General features: G+C 49.9%; 1 protein-coding gene across 1 annotated transcript in view; it reads right to left on the reverse strand.

The window, feature by feature from the left end:
* Positions 1-771: 771 nt before the first annotated feature.
* LOC144828029 (uncharacterized) overlaps positions 772-19580 on the reverse strand; it is a 37977-nt gene continuing 19168 nt past the window's right edge. The window contains exons 3-4 of the mRNA XM_078686169.1: positions 10544-10970; positions 772-982 (exon numbers count right to left, since the gene is read on the reverse strand). Of these exons, the coding sequence (XP_078542295.1) occupies positions 772-982; positions 10544-10970 (638 nt within the window). The remainder of the gene's footprint in view (positions 983-10543; positions 10971-19580) is intronic.

A 19580-nucleotide genomic window follows, 5' to 3' on the forward strand; every position in this document is an offset into this window, starting at 1 on the left:
CTTGCCTTACTCTGTGTCAAAGAGGCAGTCCATTCTCTAGAGCATGCGTAATGAGGAGAAATGTTTACATTTCTCATATTTTCCACTTTGCATCTGTGCTGCATTCTGCAGCAAACATAGAACAAGAAAAATGCCTCTAATGATCGTTTTTATCCAGGAAAGTGCCCCTTTTTGCACAAAAATAATCACGCCAACAACGCAGACACCCTTGCAACATGATGTGAGGGTGCCTGCGTCGGTTTATGGCTGGATATTGTGTGCCGGCGTGGTCTGAAAGGACAGAATTGAACAGATGGAACTGCTTATCTTACAGCATTCTAATTGGCACTATATTGATTGAACAATGTGCTATGCTTTTCCTTCACGTCAGTGGTCCTGATTCCTCCGGATCGGAATGTAGTGAATATATGCATCTATATGTTAGACTACTAGCACAATTATTGAATTATTTGTACTCCTCCTTTTAAGAATATCACTCCATTATCTATTGTGATATGTGTAAAAAAAAGGTTTTTTATTGACAACTGCAGTTAGTTTCCTTGCCCTGTCTATCTGACCATTGACACTCATTATTTCTTACATTTTTATGTATTCATTTTCCATACACATAACCAAAAATCTCTTAATACATAGAAAGTATATGGTTTTGATTTACAAAATAGATATAATGTAAGACTGTTACCTAATTAAGTGGAAATAGATGATTCCATATACAACTTGCTGATATTTTTAAAATAGTATTGCATAAAAATATATGAAATGAAAATTGTCTTACTCAATATTGTCAATTTTGGGGCTAAAAGCCACATGGAGTTGGTCCTGCACCTCATGGTTAGTCCATAATTTGTTAAATTCAAATGTTGTGATGATATGTCCACTCTCATAAAGAAATTGCTTTGTTCCTTGTTTCACAACAATTTCATCGTGAGGACCAGATAAAAGAATTACTTCCTTAGTGAATGTAGGAGGCCCACGAAAATGCCTGAAATGCAAAGTCATGTCCAGATGTCAATTATATATTTAGAAATTGAATATAATTCTACACTTTGTACTATGTCACAATTCAAGAACTAGTTGATGTGAAGTACCAGGAAAAAACTCTCATTAGATCAGAAAAAAGGAACATTTGATTGGCACAATGGTCCTGAAAGAGCAAACCGTTCATAAAGCATAAAATAACAAGTTTAAGATCTTATTTTTAGAACTGTTACACCACCTCTAGCCCAATCATGGTGTGTGTTTATTGAGTAAACCATTTTCAGGAAGTTCTTGGACTGTGCTCATCATTTCTTTCTCTCTCTATATATAATCTTCTCATTGCCCATTCTGGAACGGTGGGACCCATGGGAAGTGGCGTGCATGAACCATTATGCAACATCCTGAGAGTGCCCTTCCCTGACTTTTGCATTATATATATATATATGTTGGTTCTTGTACGACTTAGCTTCGCCTTGGGCAACTTGTGGAACCTAGTTTCCATAGGAAAAGCTTACTTTTTTTTACTAATAACTTTGACGCTGTTTGACAAATCAACACAACATTTCTAAAACTAGTTGACCGCTCACTTCAGCCGCTGTTTGGAAAGTTTCAGAGAAATGTGTCTTGTGTGGGGCAAGAAAAAGAGAGGGTCCCAAAACTTATTTTCACATGCAATTTCCCATAGTGATTTTGAACACGACTACAGCCTGAACTGCTGAACAGAATTATACCAAATTTTGCAGAAAGCTAGATCTTGGTCCAGAAAGATCTCTTTTTTGGTATTTGGTGGAAATCTGTTCTGTAGTTTTAAAGTAAATCCTTGTTCTTTTTTATTCTGAATATGTAGGGACATGGAGGTTCTGCGGATCCAGCATATCTCATGGTAAGATTTGATTGGCTGCCACTACTTCAAACAGGAAGTAGTGACAGCCATTTTAGGACCCTGGATTATAACATGCACCTTTGCAATGGTTTGCTAATTACCCCACATATTACATCAATCATGGCATTTTCTATTAAATCATTCATAATAGCAGTGAAACATTTGCTGTAAAAGTATTGATGACAAAAGTGTGCATGGTGGGGACGAAAGCTATAGTTTCTTTAGGGCATGAGTTATAGTAACTAGAGATAACTTGAACTATAACTGCTGAATATCTATGGTTTAGAGTAAGTAAAATTGTGAACTGAACAGTAACACCCCTGTAACCTTTCACCTTTTACTGAATTTCTTCTTTTTAATTACTTTGTAACTATAGCGTCCCTGTAACCTTTGGTTTTTTCAGTGATATATATATATATATATAAAAAAAGTTTGCTGTACGATGCTCCCTTTTTCCGGACCATAAACGAGGCGCATTCTTAATTTATTTCCGCAACAAAAAGCACAGCACAACACACAACACAACACAGGAAGAGATATCGAGGCTTCAAGTCCGTAAAACATCAGCTTTATTCAAATACAAAGAGGCAGCATTTCCTTGGAAGGGATATCTCTTCCTGTGTTGTGGTTTTAAAGGTCAGGAGACTCTTTGCCTGTTCATAAGAGGCCACCCTGCAGGGATGGGGGCTCCTAGCAAAGTAATACTGTGCTTGGATATATGTATGTGTATATATATATATATATTTCAAACGAAAGGTTGCCCAATGTGGAGAGGCCACACCCAAGGAGGTTACCGCACAAATGCTGCTGGCGGTTGAATGCAAGCCTGTCACACCCCATTCCGCTGGCTTGCCAAACGCGTTTCGGGCGTCATCCCGCCCTTGATCACTGGCTGCACTACCAAAGGACAGGAAACAAGGTAAAGTTGTGCACCTGATTTTATTAGAGCATAGAAGTCCCGCCCTCATGGGCTCTGGCAAGGGATTGTGGTCTTTGAAGTACCTGCCGGACCACAGGCGCGAATCACAGTGGATGCTCAAGTCCTTTAGTAGCGAAAATGTCTCTCCCAAGTGGGTGGAAAAGGATATGTACACAGCTGTCATTGCTCCAATATATACCAGCAGCTCAGGCCCCCCTCGGTCCAGTTGCAGTTCACGATAGATGAGCCACACGGATCTGCCATGAGAAAGCAGCGGGGCCTCCCCGCGACCTGGCAGGCCGCTAAATATTTCAAACGAAAGGTTGCCCAATGTGGAGAGGCCACACCCAAGGAGGTTACCGCACAAATGCTGCTGGCGGTTGAATGCAAGCCTGTCACACCCCATTCCGCTGGCTTGCCAAACGCGTTTCGGGCGTCATCCCGCCCTTGATCACTGGCTGCACTACCAAAGGACAGGAAACAAGGTAAAGTTGTGCACCTGATTTTATTAGAGCATAGAAGTCCCGCCCTCATGGGCTCTGGCAAGGGATTGTGGTCTTTGAAGTACCTGCCGGACCACAGGCGCGAATCACAGTGGATGCTCAAGTCCTTTAGTAGCGAAAATGTCTCTCCCAAGTGGGTGGAAAAGGATATGTACACAGCTGTCATTGCTCCAATATATACCAGCAGCTCAGGCCCCCCTCGGTCCAGTTGCAGTTCACGATAGATGAGCCACACGGATCTGCCATGAGAAAGCAGCGGGGCCTCCCCGCGACCTGGCAGGCCGCTAAATATTTCAAACGAAAGGTTGCCCAATGTGGAGAGGCCACACCCAAGGAGGTTACCGCACAAATGCTGCTGGCGGTTGAATGCAAGCCTGTCACACCCCATTCCGCTGGCTTGCCAAACGCGTTTCGGGCGTCATCCCGCCCTTGATCACTGGCTGCACTACCAAAGGACAGGAAACAAGGTAAAGTTGTGCACCTGATTTTATTAGAGCATAGAAGTCCCGCCCTCATGGGCTCTGGCAAGGGATTGTGGTCTTTGAAGTACCTGCCGGACCACAGGCGCGAATCACAGTGGATGCTCAAGTCCTTTAGTAGCGAAAATGTCTCTCCCAAGTGGGTGGAAAAGGATATGTACACAGCTGTCATTGCTCCAATATATACCAGCAGCTCAGGCCCCCCTCGGTCCAGTTGCAGTTCACGATAGATGAGCCACACGGATCTGCCATGAGAAAGCAGCGGGGCCTCCCCGCGACCTGGCAGGCCGCTAAATATTTCAAACGAAAGGTTGCCCAATGTGGAGAGGCCACACCCAAGGAGGTTACCGCACAAATGCTGCTGGCGGTTGAATGCAAGCCTGTCACACCCCATTCCGCTGGCTTGCCAAACGCGTTTCGGGCGTCATCCCGCCCTTGATCACTGGCTGCACTACCAAAGGACAGGAAACAAGGTAAAGTTGTGCACCTGATTTTATTAGAGCATAGAAGTCCCGCCCTCATGGGCTCTGGCAAGGGATTGTGGTCTTTGAAGTACCTGCCGGACCACAGGCGCGAATCACAGTGGATGCTCAAGTCCTTTAGTAGCGAAAATGTCTCTCCCAAGTGGGTGGAAAAGGATATGTACACAGCTGTCATTGCTCCAATATATACCAGCAGCTCAGGCCCCCCTCGGTCCAGTTGCAGTTCACGATAGATGAGCCACACGGATCTGCCATGAGAAAGCAGCGGGGCCTCCCCGCGACCTGGCAGGCCGCTAAATATTTCAAACGAAAGGTTGCCCAATGTGGAGAGGCCACACCCAAGGAGGTTACCGCACAAATGCTGCTGGCGGTTGAATGCAAGCCTGTCACACCCCATTCCGCTGGCTTGCCAAACGCGTTTCGGGCGTCATCCCGCCCTTGATCACTGGCTGCACTACCAAAGGACAGGAAACAAGGTAAAGTTGTGCACCTGATTTTATTAGAGCATAGAAGTCCCGCCCTCATGGGCTCTGGCAAGGGATTGTGGTCTTTGAAGTACCTGCCAGACCACAGGCGCGAATCACAGTGGATGCTCAAGTCCTTTAGTAGCGAAAATGTCTCTCCCAAGTGGGTGGAAAAGGATATGTACACAGCTGTCATTGCTCCAATATATACCAGCAGCTCAGGCCCCCCTCGGTCCAGTTGCAGTTCACGATAGATGAGCCACACGGATCTGCCATGAGAAAGCAGCGGGGCCTCCCCGCGACCTGGCAGGCCGCTAAATATTTCAAACGAAAGGTTGCCCAATGTGGAGAGGCCACACCCAAGGAGGTTACCGCACAAATGCTGCTGGCGGTTGAATGCAAGCCTGTCACACCCCATTCCGCTGGCTTGCCAAACGCGTTTCGGGCGTCATCCCGCCCTTGATCACTGGCTGCACTACCAAAGGACAGGAAACAAGGTAAAGTTGTGCACCTGATTTTATTAGAGCATAGAAGTCCCGCCCTCATGGGCTCTGGCAAGGGATTGTGGTCTTTGAAGTACCTGCCGGACCACAGGCGCGAATCACAGTGGATGCTCAAGTCCTTTAGTAGCGAAAATGTCTCTCCCAAGTGGGTGGAAAAGGATATGTACACAGCTGTCATTGCTCCAATATATACCAGCAGCTCAGGCCCCCCTCGGTCCAGTTGCAGTTCACGATAGATGAGCCACACGGATCTGCCATGAGAAAGCAGCGGGGCCTCCCCGCGACCTGGCAGGCCGCTAAATATTTCAAACGAAAGGTTGCCCAATGTGGAGAGGCCACACCCAAGGAGGTTACCGCACAAATGCTGCTGGCGGTTGAATGCAAGCCTGTCACACCCCATTCCGCTGGCTTGCCAAACGCGTTTCGGGCGTCATCCCGCCCTTGATCACTGGCTGCACTACCAAAGGACAGGAAACAAGGTAAAGTTGTGCACCTGATTTTATTAGAGCATAGAAGTCCCGCCCTCATGGGCTCTGGCAAGGGATTGTGGTCTTTGAAGTACCTGCCGGACCACAGGCGCGAATCACAGTGGATGCTCAAGTCCTTTAGTAGCGAAAATGTCTCTCCCAAGTGGGTGGAAAAGGATATGTACACAGCTGTCATTGCTCCAATATATACCAGCAGCTCAGGCCCCCCTCGGTCCAGTTGCAGTTCACGATAGATGAGCCACACGGATCTGCCATGAGAAAGCAGCGGGGCCTCCCCGCGACCTGGCAGGCCGCTAAATATTTCAAACGAAAGGTTGCCCAATGTGGAGAGGCCACACCCAAGGAGGTTACCGCACAAATGCTGCTGGCGGTTGAATGCAAGCCTGTCACACCCCATTCCGCTGGCTTGCCAAACGCGTTTCGGGCGTCATCCCGCCCTTGATCACTGGCTGCACTACCAAAGGACAGGAAACAAGGTAAAGTTGTGCACCTGATTTTATTAGAGCATAGAAGTCCCGCCCTCATGGGCTCTGGCAAGGGATTGTGGTCTTTGAAGTACCTGCCGGACCACAGGCGCGAATCACAGTGGATGCTCAAGTCCTTTAGTAGCGAAAATGTCTCTCCCAAGTGGGTGGAAAAGGATATGTACACAGCTGTCATTGCTCCAATATATACCAGCAGCTCAGGCCCCCCTCGGTCCAGTTGCAGTTCACGATAGATGAGCCACACGGATCTGCCATGAGAAAGCAGCGGGGCCTCCCCGCGACCTGGCAGGCCGCTAAATATTTCAAACGAAAGGTTGCCCAATGTGGAGAGGCCACACCCAAGGAGGTTACCGCACAAATGCTGCTGGCGGTTGAATGCAAGCCTGTCACACCCCATTCCGCTGGCTTGCCAAACGCGTTTCGGGCGTCATCCCGCCCTTGATCACTGGCTGCACTACCAAAGGACAGGAAACAAGGTAAAGTTGTGCACCTGATTTTATTAGAGCATAGAAGTCCCGCCCTCATGGGCTCTGGCAAGGGATTGTGGTCTTTGAAGTACCTGCCGGACCACAGGCGCGAATCACAGTGGATGCTCAAGTCCTTTAGTAGCGAAAATGTCTCTCCCAAGTGGGTGGAAAAGGATATGTACACAGCTGTCATTGCTCCAATATATACCAGCAGCTCAGGCCCCCCTCGGTCCAGTTGCAGTTCACGATAGATGAGCCACACGGATCTGCCATGAGAAAGCAGCGGGGCCTCCCCGCGACCTGGCAGGCCGCTAAATATTTCAAACGAAATGAGTGAGCATCCACTGTGATTCGCGCCTGTGGTCCGGCAGGTACTTCAAAGACCACAATCCCTTGCCAGAGCCCATGAGGGCGGGACTTCTATGCTCTAATAAAATCAGGTGCACAACTTTACCTTGTTTCCTGTCCTTTGGTAGTGCAGCCAGTGATCAAGGGCGGGATGACGCCCGAAACGCGTTTGGCAAGCCAGCGGAATGGGGTGTGACAGGCTTGCATTCAACCGCCAGCAGCATTTGTGCGGTAACCTCCTTGGGTGTGGCCTCTCCACATTGGGCAACCTTTCGTTTGAAATATTTAGCGGCCTGCCAGGTCGCGGGGAGGCCCCGCTGCTTTCTCATGGCAGATCCGTGTGGCTCATCTATCGTGAACTGCAACTGGACCGAGGGGGGCCTGAGCTGCTGGTATATATTGGAGCAATGACAGCTGTGTACATATCCTTTTCCACCCACTTGGGAGAGACATTTTCGCTACTAAAGGACTTGAGCATCCACTGTGATTCGCGCCTGTGGTCCGGCAGGTACTTCAAAGACCACAATCCCTTGCCAGAGCCCATGAGGGCGGGACTTCTATGCTCTAATAAAATCAGGTGCACAACTTTACCTTGTTTCCTGTCCTTTGGTAGTGCAGCCAGTGATCAAGGGCGGGATGACGCCCGAAACGCGTTTGGCAAGCCAGCGGAATGGGGTGTGACAGGCTTGCATTCAACCGCCAGCAGCATTTGTGCGGTAACCTCCTTGGGTGTGGCCTCTCCACATTGGGCAACCTTTCGTTTGAAATATTTAGCGGCCTGCCAGGTCGCGGGGAGGCCCCGCTGCTTTCTCATGGCAGATCCGTGTGGCTCATCTATCGTGAACTGCAACTGGACCGAGGGGGGCCTGAGCTGCTGGTATATATTGGAGCAATGACAGCTGTGTACATATCCTTTTCCACCCACTTGGGAGAGACATTTTCGCTACTAAAGGACTTGAGCATCCACTGTGATTCGCGCCTGTGGTCCGGCAGGTACTTCAAAGACCACAATCCCTTGCCAGAGCCCATGAGGGCGGGACTTCTATGCTCTAATAAAATCAGGTGCACAACTTTACCTTGTTTCCTGTCCTTTGGTAGTGCAGCCAGTGATCAAGGGCGGGATGACGCCCGAAACGCGTTTGGCAAGCCAGCGGAATGGGGTGTGACAGGCTTGCATTCAACCGCCAGCAGCATTTGTGCGGTAACCTCCTTGGGTGTGGCCTCTCCACATTGGGCAACCTTTCGTTTGAAATATTTAGCGGCCTGCCAGGTCGCGGGGAGGCCCCGCTGCTTTCTCATGGCAGATCCGTGTGGCTCATCTATCGTGAACTGCAACTGGACCGAGGGGGGCCTGAGCTGCTGGTATATATTGGAGCAATGACAGCTGTGTACATATCCTTTTCCACCCACTTGGGAGAGACATTTTCGCTACTAAAGGACTTGAGCATCCACTGTGATTCGCGCCTGTGGTCCGGCAGGTACTTCAAAGACCACAATCCCTTGCCAGAGCCCATGAGGGCGGGACTTCTATGCTCTAATAAAATCAGGTGCACAACTTTACCTTGTTTCCTGTCCTTTGGTAGTGCAGCCAGTGATCAAGGGCGGGATGACGCCCGAAACGCGTTTGGCAAGCCAGCGGAATGGGGTGTGACAGGCTTGCATTCAACCGCCAGCAGCATTTGTGCGGTAACCTCCTTGGGTGTGGCCTCTCCACATTGGGCAACCTTTCGTTTGAAATATTTAGCGGCCTGCCAGGTCGCGGGGAGGCCCCGCTGCTTTCTCATGGCAGATCCGTGTGGCTCATCTATCGTGAACTGCAACTGGACCGAGGGGGGCCTGAGCTGCTGGTATATATTGGAGCAATGACAGCTGTGTACATATCCTTTTCCACCCACTTGGGAGAGACATTTTCGCTACTAAAGGACTTGAGCATCCACTGTGATTCGCGCCTGTGGTCCGGCAGGTACTTCAAAGACCACAATCCCTTGCCAGAGCCCATGAGGGCGGGACTTCTATGCTCTAATAAAATCAGGTGCACAACTTTACCTTGTTTCCTGTCCTTTGGTAGTGCAGCCAGTGATCAAGGGCGGGATGACGCCCGAAACGCGTTTGGCAAGCCAGCGGAATGGGGTGTGACAGGCTTGCATTCAACCGCCAGCAGCATTTGTGCGGTAACCTCCTTGGGTGTGGCCTCTCCACATTGGGCAACCTTTCGTTTGAAATATTTAGCGGCCTGCCAGGTCGCGGGGAGGCCCCGCTGCTTTCTCATGGCAGATCCGTGTGGCTCATCTATCGTGAACTGCAACTGGACCGAGGGGGGCCTGAGCTGCTGGTATATATTGGAGCAATGACAGCTGTGTACATATCCTTTTCCACCCACTTGGGAGAGACATTTTCGCTACTAAAGGACTTGAGCATCCACTGTGATTCGCGCCTGTGGTCCGGCAGGTACTTCAAAGACCACAATCCCTTGCCAGAGCCCATGAGGGCGGGACTTCTATGCTCTAATAAAATCAGGTGCACAACTTTACCTTGTTTCCTGTCCTTTGGTAGTGCAGCCAGTGATCAAGGGCGGGATGACGCCCGAAACGCGTTTGGCAAGCCAGCGGAATGGGGTGTGACAGGCTTGCATTCAACCGCCAGCAGCATTTGTGCGGTAACCTCCTTGGGTGTGGCCTCTCCACATTGGGCAACCTTTCGTTTGAAATATATATATATATATATATATATATATATATATGTATATATATATATATACTTTCCCTTGGTTCCCAGTTACTGGGTCATGCAGCGCTCTTTGTGGGTTTGTTTCACTGTGGCGGAAACCAAGCCGCTCCATATGTCAATTCAAAATCCCTCGCACCGGAGAGATAAAGACGGGACAAACTCTTGAGTCTCATACTTTTTACACGGTTATGAGCAAGGAATCTGGGCATTCCGAATCGCGTTGATCGTACTTTGCCTACTAGCTGCATGCTGAAGGAATAAAAAGTGTTAAAAGTAAGAGACACGAGAGCTCGTCCCGTTTTTATCTCTCCGATGCGAGGGATTTTGAATTGACATATATATATATATATATATATATATATATATATATATATATATATATTATATACACTATATGTGTGTACATATACATATATGTATGTATTAAAAAATATATGTATTAAAAAAAATAGGAAAGAACAAACCACAAATTCAAGTGTTTATTTCAAATAAAGCAAATAAAATAAAGCAAATTAAGCAAACGAATGATGTACATTAACTATTGTTGTACATTAACCATTGAATAGCACTCCATTGCATTTTTGGCAAATGTGCTCCTCTCCAGTAAGCTCTTTTGGTAAATCATCACTGACACAACAAGAAACTCTACATTTGGCAAGTGAGACATTCTGGGTCTGAGGAAGGAGAGCATCTACCACCCCAGTGGTTTGTAGGCCACACACCCAATTTAAAATGAAACTCATAGTGAAATTTATTAGAACAAAATTATTTTGGAGACAATGAAAGCAATGAAATAGTATATCATATGTAATCTAACCTCCGAGTATATTTTGGCTGTTGCATCCTTTCACCATTCTGTCTTCCAAAGTTGCGTGTAAAGTGAAATATTGGCGATTGTGTCATAGAACTTTGCACACGTGTTTCTGACTGTTGTTGGGCTGAATTAGAAGATTCCATTGGGTTTGAAGAACACCTTCCTCTCGAAAAAACGCGTCTTACTTCTTCGTCCACCTCTTGTCCTCTGTTTCTGTATCGTGTATTGTAGTTTGATCTAGATATGCTTAGACTGTCAGTATTGGCATTACTACTTCTCAAAAAGGTTTGATCGGACCTAACATGGGTTTGAGGATTCCTTGGTACATCTAGAGTGTGGCTTATTGCCTCCATAATTGATGGCTGAGATAAAAGGCTATCAACAAGGTCACACACTACCTTTGACTCTGCAGCCATCTTTTTAGTTTGATCTGGAAAAAAGAACATATCAGTATGTAATAACACTGTAAAAAACTCATATCATCTGACATATAGCAAGCTAGATAAGGTATGGAAATTACCCCACCCAAAAGGATTTTCTCTGCACGATTTTCGCAAAGTATAATAATTTTGTGTAAGAGAAAAGTACAATTATTCTGAGGTTTCAACAATTAATGTGGGAAAACAAATGGTATTGCCCTCCTTGATTCACCATTCAGAGGTGGGGGACTTCAAAAGATGAAGTTATACTGCACCCTTCATAAAACACCACATTGTCCAGAATTCCATGTGTAGTCGAAAAGTATAAATTTAATTCAAGAATTAAATTGTGGCCTCCATTTGTCAAAATATACTGCAGGGGCACCTTTAACGAATGCCTTTTGTTTACATCTTGTTTCCTAGCAAAGCAATTCCGAATGGCTGTAAATTAACCTGAAATACATATTGAACCTCTGATGTCTGCTAATAATACTCTGTAGAGAACTATGCTGTACTGCATATTTTAAATTAACAATCAACTTTTAATGTTATTTGAAAAATTCTAAATAAGCAGTTGCTTCCATTTATTTGTTTCTGTTATATTATTGTGACTTAGATGCAGTGTGTATTACTGGAACTGTAGGTAGTACACAATTAATTGCTTTGACAAATAAGAAAGAGGGGTTACAATGTGAAGAACTGTAACTGCTGGCTTTTTAATTGGCTGTGTCATAAGTGTCATGGTTCAGAAATAGAGGCTATTTACCCTCTCAGACATATTCTTTAACTGTCATCAGCTCTTTTTATTGGTTTGGACTAGGCAGAAAGAAAGCATTGCCGTTGGTAATGATTTTGTTTACATTTGGCATTTGATCTAAACTGCAAACTACACAGATTTAAATGTGCATACATAATGACAAAGTAACATATCAGGTTAGCACCTATTCCATTGAGGCCTATAGTGGGGTTGCTTGGGACCTCCCCAGAGTTCCTTGCTTCCCTTTTTTGCATAAATTATCTTTCACTCTAAGCCTTAAAGGTGATTTTTTGCCTTATACTGGGTGTTCCCTTGTGGCTGGACACAGCTATTCCTCCCTGAAGAGCTCATAGCAAGAGCAAACCATGTGTCAGGGGTTGCTTTAATTAGTTCCAGATTGACCTGGGAAGAATTTTACCAATCGAAAGCTGTAGTGCTGTGCCTGGGTGGTAATAGGCTTGGGTCATTTTTTATCTCGGGTGACAAAAGCTAAACCTATACTTAAAGACTTTGCTGTAAAAATGGCAAAAGACTTAGTCACTTTCTAGCTCGGCACGTGTGTTGTACTGTGCTAATCATATGCCTTATAAGTTTGATAGAAAAACAGAAATGTCAGGTGATCAGATTCACTGTGTTGCTGGTATTGTCAGGTGCTCTATATAGAAATTGCTCTCCAGCTAAAATGTGGAATTACCCAGACTTTCTTGCTTCTCTTTTTTGAGTATATAGTACACACACACACACATAATATATGTATAAAAAATCTACTGGTGATTGCCAGTAGATTATTTATAGTTAGGACCAAACTCTCCATACCAAAACCCGTTTTTGCTTTACCAATAACTTTGTCGCCACTTGACGAATCTTCACAAAATGTTTCTAAAACATCCCCTTTTTGGTTCAGCTGGCGTGTTGAATGTTTTGGCATGATCCGTTAAGTGGGGGTCGATAAAAAAGTGGGGTCTCAAAATGCATTTTCTCCATGTTCTATCTGTAGAGATTATTCATTTTTTGAACACGACTACAGCCCAAAACGCTGAACGGAATTAAACCAAATTTGGCAGCAAGCTCGATGTTGGCCCAGCAAGCATGCTTTTTCTGATTTGGTGTAAATATGCTCAGTAGTTTCCGAGATATTTAAGTTTAAAAAATATAGATATCGGGGACACAAGCCCTTGCATTGGACTCACGAAGCCTACTAAAATTTGATTGGCTGCCAACACTTCCACAAGGAAGTGTTTGCAGGCATCTTAGGACTGTCTTGAAGCTGAGTTCCACAAAAAAGGAAAATCTAATGAAAAAGGGGCACGGTAGGAATACCCTGAGATCTCAGCTATAGTGGGGGGTCCCACAGGTACCCCGCTGGAATTTAAAAGTGATCTGGGTTTGAAACTGGGAGCAATGGTCAACTCTCTGCTTCTGTGCAAAATGCTATGATTCTGGGTGAATCACTTAGGCATCTCTTTGTCTATAAATAGTGTGCACTGTTACCAGTGCTAATGAATAGAGCTCTAACTTTGCGCTAAATAAAAAATGATGAAAATGCACTGCAGTAAACACAAAGCTGTAGAATACTGAAAGGCAAATAGATGTCCATTTCCTGGCTGATTTGCACAAAGTCAATCCAAACAAGCATTTGCAATGCAATAGGTCTCGCATTAGGAAAGTTTGAGCTATTAGTTTTTTAAATGACAAATTTTTTATTTATGTGTTGGTTTTGAGAATAGCGAAATTAATAGCTTTGTCATTTATAATGCCAATAGTTTTAACTTTCGCAAATGTGACATCTTTAGCATTTGTAATGCAATATGTGTTGTATTTACATGACTTAGATGTATTGATATTACAAAGAACAATGGCTTTTATTTTTTACAATAATTAATAGTTAAATAAAAGTTAGCATTAACATTCCCGCCGGCGGCGCAGTAGTACAGTGAGTCACTGCCTCTGACTGCCCAATTATGGAGACCCGGGCGGGGCCTGCTCCAACTGCAACACTGATGTCTAGTGTTGCCGAGCCGGCTGACAGAAAAAAACAAAGCACATATTGCCAGCCAACGTGAGGCCTGCCTGGTGGCAAAATCAATCTGGAGAATACCCTCAGGACAACTCGGGCCTCTCTCTCGCAGGACAACTCGGGCCTCTCTCTCTGTGACGTGAGAAAAATGCCAGTCCCCAAAACTGAGTCCAAATGCCCACCACCGACATAAATAACTCGCCTCACTAACTTCAAAATGTAACATCCATTCCCCATAACCTCGAAGTACACGCAGATAAGAAGCACCTGCTCTCTGTGTGTGCTACAGAATGGACGGGGCCCTTGGAGTCTGAAACACGGGGGCTGCTGCGGGGCCTAAATTACGTTTTAATCTCGACCCCAAGATGCATCCCACCCCACCCTCTGAGACGCCTCGCTCCTCCAAGACGGACTGATGCCTGGCCTGCAGCTTCAGTGGCAGGCGCGAATGGGCGGCAGGAGACAGGGCAAGGCAAATGTAAACTATTGCCGGTGGCCGCGCATTCCCTCTAAGTTATGTCCGGGATTCCTCAACTCCTCGCGCTCACTTTGAAATCTCCTGGGATGATGCCCTTGATAATGGTAGCCAGCCCCACCCTTAGAGTGAAGATCGTCTACGCAGCTGCACACTATTTAATTTATAAAAGAGGCCACAGGGAGGTGCCACGACGCGGAGCCTAAGGTACGTACGCTCTCACATTCCAGGCGCATGTGTAGTGCTGCACGGCCACGGAGGGGCCCCTGGAGCGCAGTGGCCCGCCCGCAATGCGGGGGCCTGTGTTACGCCCCTGGTGCGAGAGTATGTGTGTGCCTAGTACTCAATTCTGAAAAGATGCTGCCACCACTTTTGCTCTGTGACAGCGGCGGCTGGGACACGCTAGTAGCCAGAAGGAGGCGTGCTCGGGACAGGCTGGGGAGCACGCGCACACGTTCCAGGCAGCGACGGAGGCCTGGCGCGCACCGCCTCCCTGTGCCGTGTCGCACGCCGTGGGTCTCGTCCCCTTTTGCTCTTCCCAGTGTGCGCACCGCGGGAGCCTGTTTCCTACGCTGGGGGCCTGCAACCGCCGCTCCCTGCGATGTTGGCGGAGGCTGGCGGGGATGCGCCCCCGGTCTGAGGGAAGCTGCCGGTTTTGCAGCCACTCTCGGTCCTTCCCCGAAGCCGGGCCTGCCTTCCCACCACTGCCTCCTCCACCCGGAGCCTCCGGAGCTGCAGAGGAGCCTGACTCTAGACTGGCCGGAGTACGAGGAGGAAGAGGTGGTGATTCCGCTGACCGCTCCGGCACCTAACTAGTAAGTACCGAGATTCCCGATGCATGGGGCGGGGGTGTGTGTCTGTGTGTGCGTGCAGGGGCATTGTATGCATTGGTGTCTGTCTGTATGTGTGTGTGTGGTGGGGGGCAGCGGCAGCGTGTGTACGTGTGCCTGTGTGGTGTGTGTGCAGGGGTGTGGGGGGCTGGCTGTGTGCGCACGGGAATATGAGGCACAAGAGGGGCACGGCGCCGTGCGCGCCCATGAGGTCAAATCTGCGCTCGTGCCCCTCTCGTGTCTACATTCCCAAATACGGGCAACAATAGGTCTCTCGATGCTCGACCTAAAAACCTGGACAAATCACGGTTTCCCTGCTTAAACTGTGTGATCTTAGGCAAATATTTTATTTCAATCAAACTATGTTTTTCTTGGGGGCGTGGCTTAGCCAGCGGCAATGGCGGTCGCAGCTTTCTAGAGCTCCCGCTTGCCCGCGCTATCATCCTTCTATTATCCTGTTCCCCGAGCCCATCTGCCTTACCCGGAGAGCGGAGACAATTGCAGCGGGTGTTGGCGTCCCTCCGGTGTGCTTGGCGGAGCCCTGTGCGCCTCGAGTGCCCCCGGGAGACGGCGGAGGAGGAGCGGCCCGGTGGGCGGCCGGGAAGCCGGGGACTTGCGTGGGCGCACCGGCAGCAATACCGCCGGCGCAGTGCGACCGCCCTGCCGGTTGTTGGGCGCCGGGGCGGCCCTGCGGGTCACCCGCTCGATGCGCACACTGCCCCTGGGCGCGAAGCGGCGCGCTTGAATCTCTGAGGAGCGTGACTCCGTCCTGCTTACAGCTGCGGCCTGGTGACACCTGGGAAGCCGGGGGCCTCGAGTTTCGCGACGCCCGCCTGGGGCTCACGCTGGACGGCGGCTGCCTCCGGGGCCGGTCGGGCCTCGGCGCTGCATTTGTGCGACGACCCCCTCCAGCTCCTACACAGAAAACGGCCTGGAGTGCGGTGGAGCGGCCGCTGGTGGGCCAGGTGGCCGGAATAGAACCGTGAGTACCAGCGTTTGGGCCCCTGGACGTCTGTAGTGGTGGCCACTAGGCTATCTCTACCCGAGGGGTGCAACACGGCCCAGCGGGCTGCTGGCAGCGTGGGAGTAGATCCTGAGGTCTGCGGTCGGCCTTCCTGAGCCGTACCACGAGCTTGGAGCCTCGAGGGACAACACCGGGTGGAGGGTGAGCCCTAGCTGAACTGCATAAACGACGTAGGAGGCCCATTGCTGTGGCGCCCGTGGTCGGGGGAGAGTGACGCCGCCTGGCCCGCCAGGGGACTGGGTGCCTGGATTGTTGGCAAGTGGGGGGCTGGTCTCGGGGCCTGCCTGGACCTGGCCTAGACACAGAACTGTCCCACGAAGGAGATTATCCGGGGCCCTCTGAAGGAACGGTTGCCCCACGCGCCCCTCGCTGGAGTAGACTCTAGTTGGTCTGTTGGGGACTGGCAGCCATGACCCGAGGGGGAGGCGGTGGCTCAACTAAGCAGCCGACCATCGACATATTCACGGGACCCTCTGGGGGCCCGGGCCCTTCGAGTGGAGGACAACAACAGTCACAATCCCCTCCGGGGGGGGGGACGGACAATACAGCTCTCATGGCAGCCATCACTCAGTCCAGGGACATGCTGGACGCCAAGATAGGCGCAGTTGGCGTGGATGTAACCCTGATCCGCCAGGACCTGAGAAATGCGGTGGAGCGGATAACCGAAGCTGAGTCCAGGATTTCGGTTGTGGAGGACGATATGGGCTCATTGAAGAAGCGTCTGGCAGTGGTGGAATCCGTGCAAAAGAATCTGGCGCTTAGGGCGGAGGATGCGGAGGGACGCGCTCGGCGCAACAACCTCCGCTTCATTGGTTTTCCGGAACGCTGTGAGAAGGGAGACATGGCGCGGTTTCTGGCTCAGTGGCTGCAGAGCTGAATGCCTCCTGAGGCCCTGTCCAACTGTTTCATCATTGAAAGTGCGCATCGTGCCCTGACCCAGAGGCCCCCGGAGGGTGAGCGGCCCAGGGCGGTAATAGCCCGACTGCTGAACTATCATGACCGCGATGCCATATTGCGGGAAGCGAGGTCCAGGGATGCTCTCCTCTTTGAGAATTGCAAGATAATGATCTTCCCAGACTATACTAAACTTGTGCAGCAGAGGCGTCAATCATTCATGGATGCGAAGGCGAAGCTGCGGGGCCTGCCGCTCCAGTACTCTTTGCTGTACCCGGCTCGCCTGAGGGTGATCTTTCAGTCCAAGACGCTGTTTTTTGACTCCCCGGAAGATCTCTTCAGGTGGACAGATGAAACGGTGGCGCTGCGGCCGCATGCTCAACCGGGCCTGAATCCGGGTTCCTAGAGGGGATCGTCTCAGGAGCCGGGGGAGCGACCGCCCAAGGGCAAGAGGAATCGACGGTCCCGATCACGGAAGCGGTCGACCTCCGTCTCTGGTGCGCATGGAGGTGGCAGAACTGAAGATTCCGACCAATCTGGGAAGTGACATTGATGAACTCAGGTACTCTGTGTCCCATACTTGATGGGGTGGCTCCCGGGGTCTAGCATGGTGGCGGCTGTGGCCCGTTGGACTTGTGGCCTATTTGATGCCTCCGCGACATTCGAGACTGTGCTGGTGACCTGAAATGGGGGGGTGAAGATGGCTCGGGGACCGCAGATTGGGGGCAGTCCCTCTCCTACATTGGTAGGACTTGTTGGGGGGGGTAATGACAACTGGGTTTTCAAGTTTCGGGATCCATTGGTATGGTTGGTCCTAGGCCCTACGTTTTGGGCCTGGGAGTGCCCATGCCGCGACAGATGCTTCATGGTTTTGTGAGGTATAGGGGGGGATGTTGGGAGGCGAGAGGGGGGGTTATGAACCTGGTTGCAGTAGAGGGAGTTTGGGGGTTAGAGGAGGGAATGGCGGTTGCTGTCCCTGAAGTTATTGAGTTCCGGGGAAATAGGGGGGGGGGGGTGCACGTACTCATTATGGAAATGCAGTTGTTGAGTGGTGGGTGGTGTGGGTGCAGGGGCATTCATGGTGGCCTCCATCTGATTATGGCTGATACAATACACGGACTCCCGTTGGAGTCTCTGCGAGTAGTTACATGGAATGTGAGGGGGATGCTTGACAAAGTGAAACGTGGGGCTGTCCTGCGCTGGGGAAAGAGGGCCGCCGCAGATGTGCTTCTGCTTCAAGAGACTCATATGATGGGATCGAAGGTGCTCAGCCTGCAGAGATTGGGTTATCAACAGGTGTACCATGCCGGCTTTACCAGGGGATCTAGAGGGGTGGCTATCCTCATCCATCGTAGGGTGGCGTTTGTGCACGAGAAGACATGGGCCGACCCGCAGGGTCGTTATTTGTTTGTCAAGGGCATGGTAGGTACGGAGCCCGTGGTTCTGGGAAGTGTCTATGCCCCCCCCCCCCCTGCAGTGGGCCCTGGCTAAGAGACTGTTCCAGGTGTGGAGTGATATCCCGGAGTCCCTGGCGGTGGTCGGGGGAGACTGGAACGAGGTTATGGACGTCTGTATGGACCGCAGGGGGCGCCGAGAACTGAGTGGGCTGACCTCCCCTTCCCCTCCTTCTACTAGGCTGCGAGCGATGTGTGATGGAGTGGGCTGGATTGATGCCTGGCGACATATGCACCCTACTGCGCGCGAATATACGTTTGTGTCTGCTCTGCATGGCTCCTTTTCCCGCTTGGATTATATGTTTGTTCCCCGGTTATGTATGTGCAGGGTGCGTGCAGTGGAGATTTTGCCGAGGGGACTGTCTGATCACTCCCCAGTATTGCTTGAAGTAGAACTCATTAGGAGACGTCAGCCCTTTCGGTGGAGGATGTCCTCGTGGCACCTTCAGCAGCCTAGCTATGTCAAGCATCTACGGGAAGCCATTGATCTTTACTGGCGGGAGAACCTGGTTGAGGATGTGGACGCAGTAGTGGTATGGGAGGCTATGAAACCCACTGTGCGAGGAGTAGATATTGCCTGGACCGCTGCGGCTCGTCGTGGGCGTCGTGAGGCGATCGCGATGGCTGCAGCTCTGGTGGAGACATTGGAGCGGCGGAGTCGGGGGGTGGGGACGAGGTTGCCGTGCGGCTACTTCTCCAGGCACAGCAATCCTACACGTCAGTCCTACTGGACGAGGCCAAGCAGGCGTGGCTGGCCACGCGGAGCCGGATATACCAATGGGGGGACAAATCGGGCTCCCTGCTCTATAGACTGTGCCAATATAACACCAAACCCGACACGCTGCCTGGTCTTATTGTGGAAGATGGAGTGGTTATCACGGACCCCGCCAGCCTGGCGGCGAGTTTTGCAACCTACTTTGCGACGCAATACGCTCCGTGTGATAGCCTATCGGGCGAGGAGGTGGCTAAATTCATTGATGACCTACCCCCTAATGCTGTGTCTGACGAAGCCAGGAACTCTCTGGATGCTCCTCTCACAGCGGAAGAACTGGGAGACGCTCTGGGACAGCTTAACGCGGGCAAGGCCCCCGGACCGAGCGGTTACCCTTGTGAATTCTATAAAAAGTTCCACACGCAACTAGGGCCCCACTTTCGGCGTGCGCTTGAAGC

This window comes from Lissotriton helveticus, chromosome 4_1, assembly GCF_964261635.1.
Source record: "Lissotriton helveticus chromosome 4_1, aLisHel1.1, whole genome shotgun sequence".
NCBI classification, from domain to species: Eukaryota; Metazoa; Chordata; class Amphibia; order Caudata; family Salamandridae; genus Lissotriton; species Lissotriton helveticus.